This window comes from Colobus angolensis, unplaced genomic scaffold, assembly GCF_000951035.1.
Source record: "Colobus angolensis palliatus isolate OR3802 unplaced genomic scaffold, Cang.pa_1.0 Scaffold439, whole genome shotgun sequence".
Classification (NCBI taxonomy): Eukaryota; Metazoa; Chordata; class Mammalia; order Primates; family Cercopithecidae; genus Colobus; species Colobus angolensis.
In genome coordinates this window covers 1,717,340-1,724,515 of record NW_012117810.1, presented here as the reverse complement: position 1 = coordinate 1,724,515, position 7,176 = coordinate 1,717,340, and the positions used below count along the sequence as shown (strand labels likewise).

The window sequence follows — 7,176 nt, the reverse complement described above, 5'->3', positions numbered from 1 at the left end:
AGGCTGGAGTGCAGTGGTGCGATCTCGGCTCACTGCACTCTCCTCCTCCCGGGTTCAAGCAATTATCCTGCCTCAGCCTCCCCAGTAGTTGGGACTACAGGTGTGTGCCACCACACCCAGCTAATTTTGGTATTTTTAGTAGGAACAGGGTTTCACCATGTTGGCCAGGATGGTCTCAATCTCTTGACCTCGTGATCTGCCTGCCTTGGCCTCCCAAAGTGCTGGGATTACAGGTATGAGCCACCACACCTGGCCTGTCTTAGCAGTTTTTAAGAATACAATACGTTGCTATTAACTATAGTCACCATATGGTATAATAGATCTCTTGAACTTATTCCTCCTATCTGACTGACTGTTGAAATCTTTTGACCAACATTTCTCCAATCCCCGCCCCTGCCACAGCTTCTAATGGTAACCACCATTCTACTCTCTACTTGTAGTTCAACTCTTTTATAGATTCCACATGTAAGTGAACTTATGTGGTATTTGGCTTTCTGTGTCTGGCTTATTTCACTAAACATAATGTCCTCCAGTTTCATCCATGTTGTAAATGGTAGCATTTCCTTCTTTTTGTTGTTGTTTTGTTTGTTTGGGTTTTGTTTTGCTCCCTCTCAACTCACCACCCCCTACTCAGGTTTCCTCACTCCAGGAGGATGGGGAGGTGTCAAAACTCTTACCTAGCTGAGTGGCTTTGCATTCTGTGGGCCTGGAGGATGGCTAGGATGCACTATTTTCTGTTAAGGGCAGTTTTGCTCGTCAAGTTTCACTAGTTCCCTCTCTCTTATCCCTGGCTGGGAATGGATGCATCTCTATTCTGGGTGGTCTCTGCTGGAGTAGAGTGGCATGATCATAACTCACTGCACCCTCAAACTTCCGGGCTCAACAATCCTCCCACCTCAGCCTCACAAATAGCAAGGACTGCAGGCATGCATCACCATGCCCTGATAATGTTTAAAAAAATTTTTGTAGACATGGGATCTTTCTGTGTTGCCTAGGCTGGTCTAAAATTCCTGGCCTCAAGGGATCTTCCTGCCCTCGCCTCCCAAAGCACTAGGATTATAGGCATGAGCCCCCTTGCCCAGCCTCCTTCTTTGTTTAAGGATGGATAGTATTCCATTGTGTATATATCTACAATTTCTTTACACGTTCATCCATTGATAGACACTTAGGTTGATTCCATATGTTGGCTGTAGTGAACAGTGCTGCAATAAGTGTGGAGTGCAGATACCTCATTAACATACTGATTTCATTTCCTTTGGATATAAACCCAATAGTGGGATTGCTGGATCTAATTTTATTTGTTAAACAGATTTATTACATAAAAAGTTTTATACTCAGACTGAATCTGGTTCACCTTTAAGAAAAAATTATAATCCCTCAGGTTTTATACTCATAAATTGAACTTTATGAACTACTCACTTCATTATCTTTCTCACTAAGCAAATTCTACCAATCTTTGAAGAACTGAGGTCTCATCTTAAATATCTCTCCTCGATAGCTTTTCCCCAACCCTCCTGACTCCAGCTTTGCCAAATCTCCTTGTTATAGACTCCTTCAATTGTTCATTTGATAAGACTCATCAAACTTGTAGTTACTTGTCCAATGTCAATTGTTAGCATATGAGCTCCACGAAGTCACAATCTAAAATTGTTGGTCACTGTTAATTTCCCAGCACTTAAGACAGTGTGTGGACCATAGAAGCTACTCAATAGACATTTAACAGATTTCTGACTTTGCTAACCTAAAATTGTGAAATGTTGGCACAAGACCAAAACTGAATACATCTTCCTCTATTGATCCCTTGGTCTTGAGACACCAGTCTTACTTCCTCATCACAGCACGGACTCATAAAATTGATTATTAGAAGAAACTTAAAGATTATCCAGCCTGAGATGCCAGAGATGTTGCAGATAATCCAAGCAAGTGATTGTCCTCTTAGCTTGAATAGTAGGACAGAAGCTGCTTTCTAAGGCAACCCATTGCATTCAGAACAGCTTTGACTGTCAGGAAGCTGTTTAGTAACCTGATCCTCTGCAGTCTCTTCCTGAATCTGATTTCATGTAGGTTTGATCAACATCGTATTCTCATAAAATAATTTAAAGTCTTTTCATAATATAAATAACATAGATCAACTCTCTGTCCAAACTAATTGTTATTTCTTTTCCTTTTTTTTTTGTTTTTGAGACAGAGTCTTGCTCTGTCGCCCAGGCTGGAGTGCAGTGGCACAATCTCAGCTCACTGCAACCTCTGCCTCCTGTTCAAGTGATTCCTTTGCCTCAGTCTCCTGAGTAGCTGGAATACAGGCACACACCACCATGCCCAGCTAATTTTTGTATTTTTAGTAGAGACAGGGTTTCATCATGTTGGCCAGGCTGGTCTCAAACTCCTGACCTCAGGCGATCTGCCTGCCTCGGCCTCCCAAAGTGCTAGGATTACAAATGTGAGCCACTGTGCCCAGCCAAACTGCTTTCTTAAAGAGGATCGAATCAAATGTTTTTCCACTGCTAATAGCCTCTCAGGTGGGAACATAACTAGCTTTAAATAAAAAGGCTTCATCAGTCATCCACTGTAAAGCTATCAATTGAGTGTAGACACATATCTAATACGGGGCCAGCAATAGTGGGACATACAGAGGAAATGAAAGATGAAGTCTGTCTGGGGAGATATAGATGTTTATAAGACCAAATGATCACAGCAACGTAGGAACTACCCAGAGAGAGCTAGGGCAGAGTATTCTGGGAGCCAAATAACAGGATAGGGAATGTTCTAAGAGTTCGGGGCATGCAGTGAGTTCAGGGCATGCAGTGTGTGTGGGGACCCGTGGCGGGTAGGAAGTCTTGAAAGACCTCATTTAGGAAGTGGGATTTGGGCTGAATTTGGTGGATGGCATCATGAGTCAGTGAGTAAACTGTCTTGACAATCAGGATCTGAGAGAGAACTAAGAGAGCCACGATAGGTAGGGAGGGGCTTAGTGAGGACAGAGGAAGTCAGAGGGCTGTAGTCAGGGGAAAATCATTTCCCTTTTCTCAGGACCATCAGTCAGGCTCTCTGTCTCTAGGAGCCTCCTAATGCAGTCTTCTGCACAGGCCTGGGGACTGACTGACTGAGTCACACCTCTGGGGCTGGGGGCTGCTGACATGTGTGCCTTTACTTGGCTGCTCCTTCTCTTGCTGCTCCAGGAGGGTGAGTGAGGCTGCCAGCTCCTGCCCAGGAATGTCCCCTTCCACCTCTGTTCTCCTGCCCCTCTGGGTCTGGGCCAGCAAGACCCTTCCTTAGGGGATGAATGTATCAGCTCTTCCTTAGTTATAAGGAATAGGGTGTGTGGCTTGAGGGCAGGACGGAGAGACACCGGGGGATATGGAAGAAAGAGCAATCTCAATACGGCAAAGGAGAAGGTAAAACTTGGAGGGTGAAGGGACAGATGGAAGCAAATTCCTGTTAGGTGCTTAACTCAGGGACAAGGGGAATCTAGAGCCAGAAGCAGCAGCTGGAGAACAGGATTTCATGTGAGAGTCATAGAAGCTGCCCAGCTGAGATTACGCTACAGCTCCACTGCCAGGTTCAGCAGCCCAGAGACACCAGCTGGGCCGTTTGCTTCTCTTTTCTTCCTGTATATGCAGCCAAAGGAGACTCTGGAGATGGTGTGGATCCCGAGGAAGTGGTTGCGGTCCTTCACGAGTCCATCAGCCTCCCACTGGAAATATCGCCCAAGGAAGAGGTTGAGAATATCATCTGGTCCTCCCACAAAAGTCTTGCCACTGTGGTGCCAGGGAAAGAGGGACATCCAGCTACCATCATGGTGACCAATCCACACTACCAGGGCCGAGTGAGCTTCCTGGACCCCAGCTATTCCCTGCATATCAGCAATCTGAGCTGGGAGGATTCAGGGCTTTACCAAGCTCAAGTCAACCTGAGAACATCCCAGACCTCTATCATGCAGCAGTACAATCTACGTGTCTACCGTGAGTTTAGGCTGGGAACCATAAAGCTGGTTTTTGAGGGCTCTTCTGAGCTTCTCACACCATGGAGTCTTAGGACTTGGGGTTATAGTTTGAGGCTAGAACTGGAGGCAGACTGTCCCTAATCTAGATACTGGGTTTGAGTGTGCCCAATCCACCTGTTGTATCTGAACTGCAGCAACAGGTGGAGTGACCTGGAGCAAGGAGGCTGTCCGATGCAGTGGCAGGGATCAGGGGCTTCATGTACAGACCCTGTAGAGGGCTTTTCTCTTCCAATGAAATTGTATCCTGGGGATGAACACCACCTACATTCTTGAGCCTTTTATTTCCCTGTGTGATGAGGGCTACTAATGAGTATCTTCTCTCTGCTTGAACCCAAATTTCTTCTTAGTGCCTTTCACACTGCATCTACCTTGAAGCTTGAAGAGACACTGATTAAAATGTAAATGCCCCCGAGAGGGGTGATAATATTTTATGTGATCAAGGAGACAGAATGGGGTTTGGAGGACGATAGAGTACAAAGTAAGAGAAAGAAGACATAAAGGGGAGGTGGAAGATGCCAAAGGCAGCTCTGTCTACCTTGACAGTTGCCTTGGGGACCTTGGAACCACAGGTTTTTACAGTGGTTGGGTTTGTTTGCTGTGGCCTATTTGTTGTTTAGGTGAAGGAGCTGTCAAGGGGTCGCATTAGTACCCCAGCTTTGAGGAGCTTAGGAAAACAGACCCAACCCCTGATTGTTTAGAGGGTCTTTGTGTTTCCCCTTCATCTAGGACGGCTGTCAGAGCCCCAAATCACTGTGAACTTTGAGATCTCTGGGGAAGGTGCCTGCAATATGTCCCTGGTGTGCTCTGTGGAGAAGGCAGGCATGGACGTGACCTACAGCTGGCTCTCCTCGGGGAATAGCGCTTATACATGCTATGAAGGCCCTGTCCTCAGCACATCCTGGAGGCCAGGGGACAGTGCCCTCTCCTACACCTGCAGAGCCAGCAACCCCATCAGCAACGTCAGTTCTCGCCCCATCCTTGCTGGATCCTTCTGTGCAGGTACCAGAACCCCTGAGACACCCACCGAGCTCATGAAAGACAGTGCCTAGAGGCACCATCTCCCTCCCTGAGCTCTTCCCAAGAGAGCCCAGCGAACCCAGAAGCTAACCCCCTCCCATGGAGGCTTGACAGCTGGATTGGAGAGGAGACTCTCCCTTTTTCTAGTGCCCCCAACTTCCAAAGGTCTTTTCTTTTCTCTTGCTTGGCTTCAGAATGATTCCTAGATCTCAGTTCCTGAGCTTCTGTGCATAGAATATATTTCCAGAGACACTGCAAGGGGACATCAACTGACTGTGAACTTGAGACCCCTGCATGAAATTTGGGTAGGAGTCTGCCCCCTAACGTTAACCCCAGCCCTACCTCTGATGGGCCCCTTTCCTCCCTTCTTCCATCCCAGATCCCAACTATGCTTCTGAGAAGCCTTCAACAGCCTTCTGCCTCCTGGCCAAGGGATTGTTCGTCCTCTTGCTCTTAGTAATTCTGGCCACGGTGCTCTGGGTCATCCGAGTCCAGAAAAGACGCAAAATGCCAAGGATGAAGAAACTCATGAGAAACAGAATGAAACTGAGGAAGAAGGCAAAGCCTGCCTCCAGCCCTGCCTGACTGCTCCTTGGGAACCCCAGTCCTGAGCTTGGTTTCTTCCCAGCACCCAGAGAATCCTTCCTCAGCTCTCTTCTTTCCAGGGGAAGGAGGTGCTCAGGGGTGGGTATCCAGAGAGCCATACTTCTGAGGGAAGACTGGCTGGCAATAAAGTCAAATTAAGTGACCACAACTCTGCAGGAGCTGTGTTTGGTCCTTCTGTCCTCACTGGGTGGCTCTGGCAAAACCCACTCTGCTGTCTTTTCCCCAACTCCCAGTGCCTTCCCCCAAGTCCACGTGCTTTTTCGGGCCCTGCTTTGGGGAGAGAAGTGGGTCTAAAAGGCCCCTCACAGGGAAGTTTTGGTATGCTGTCACTCACCACCTATCCCATTTTCCACCAACATGCTTGCCATTTATGCATTAAATAAGAAAAGTGAGAGATTTCTTTGAACCTAACTGAACCTGTGACTTGAGAATTTCAGGTATTTTGAATCCTGCATAAAAGTGGCTTTATTCCTGTTAAGATTCTTCTGCTCCCTTACCCCACTCTCATCCTGGCAGACACATTTGCTTAACAACTCCATCTATCCTAGACTGGTCTAGAAGCTGTCCTAAACAGGGAGGTAGGAAGGACCTTGTTCAGACCTACCCAGGGTCTAAGTTGAGCCCGCAACCTCTCCATCATTTCCCTGATGCCAGTTGCTCTGGGCCTCTGGCGCCTACCCCATAGGGATGCTGGATTATTAGTGAGATCATGGAACCTTAACTTCTGCTTGTGATTAGTATTACTGTCCTGCCTGTGTCCCTGCCTATAGATCTCCATGTCTTAGGCCTTCTCTTTGGAGTCTTGTCCTGGGTTAATGCCCACCCCCCCACTCCCTGGCAAAGGCCCTTAAGTTTATGTTCTTGCTGTTTCCATAGACCAATGATCAGCCTCCCAGGCCTAATGTGTCCCTGCCCAAGTCTCCATTATTCCTTCCAAATCAGATCTCGTGGATGTTACTTACGCAGCTGCCATGGGGCAGGGGGTTAGGGGGGAGCGGGGACTAGGGAGAGAATTAGAAAACACGCAATTGACAGGACAGGTGTACTCAGTGGGTGAATTGCAGGAAGTGGTGAAGGCTGTGATGTATGGCGGGGAGCCTAGGTGACATTTTGGAGCTCTGAGCTTTGATCTGCCACTTGCCTCTGGCCTGTGACCCTGTGTTCAGCAAACTTCCATTGAGCCACAGCCCCTTTCTCCAAGAAGTGCACACTGGAAGAGAGAAGCAGGCAGAGAGGCAGCTTGGAGCTCCCACAGAGACAGAGTTAGGCAAGTGCCTTGGTGCCACAGAGACAGGGTGGGTAGGGGGCCCTGGGGAGTTTCAGAAGAGGCATCTGAAGGGTGGGGAGAGGACTGCATGGCAGGAGGCATGCCTGACATTGCTGTGGGTCTCTTCCTCTTTGTTTTTGACGGGGAGATGCTGATCTCCAAAGTGTCTTCCAAAAAAGGAACAAGAAGTCTGTGCAGGGGTCAGTGGAATACATTCAACTGGGCAACCAATGAGACCAAGGATACCTTCCTTTTAGGAAAGTAGGACACATGGGCTGGCACA

The 7,176-nt window shown here is 47.8% G+C and overlaps 1 protein-coding gene across 1 annotated transcript; it reads left to right on the top strand.

Moving 5' to 3' along the window:
- Positions 1-3,137: 3,137 nt before the first annotated feature.
- On the top strand, positions 3,138-5,774 carry SLAMF9 (SLAM family member 9). Its single transcript, XM_011957207.1, has 4 exons — positions 3,138-3,183; positions 3,621-3,962; positions 4,730-5,002; positions 5,400-5,774. Exons 1-4 carry the CDS (start codon positions 3,138-3,140, stop codon positions 5,603-5,605), a joined length of 867 nt encoding a protein of 288 aa, XP_011812597.1. The 3' UTR covers positions 5,606-5,774.
- Positions 5,775-7,176: the final 1,402 nt, after the last annotated feature.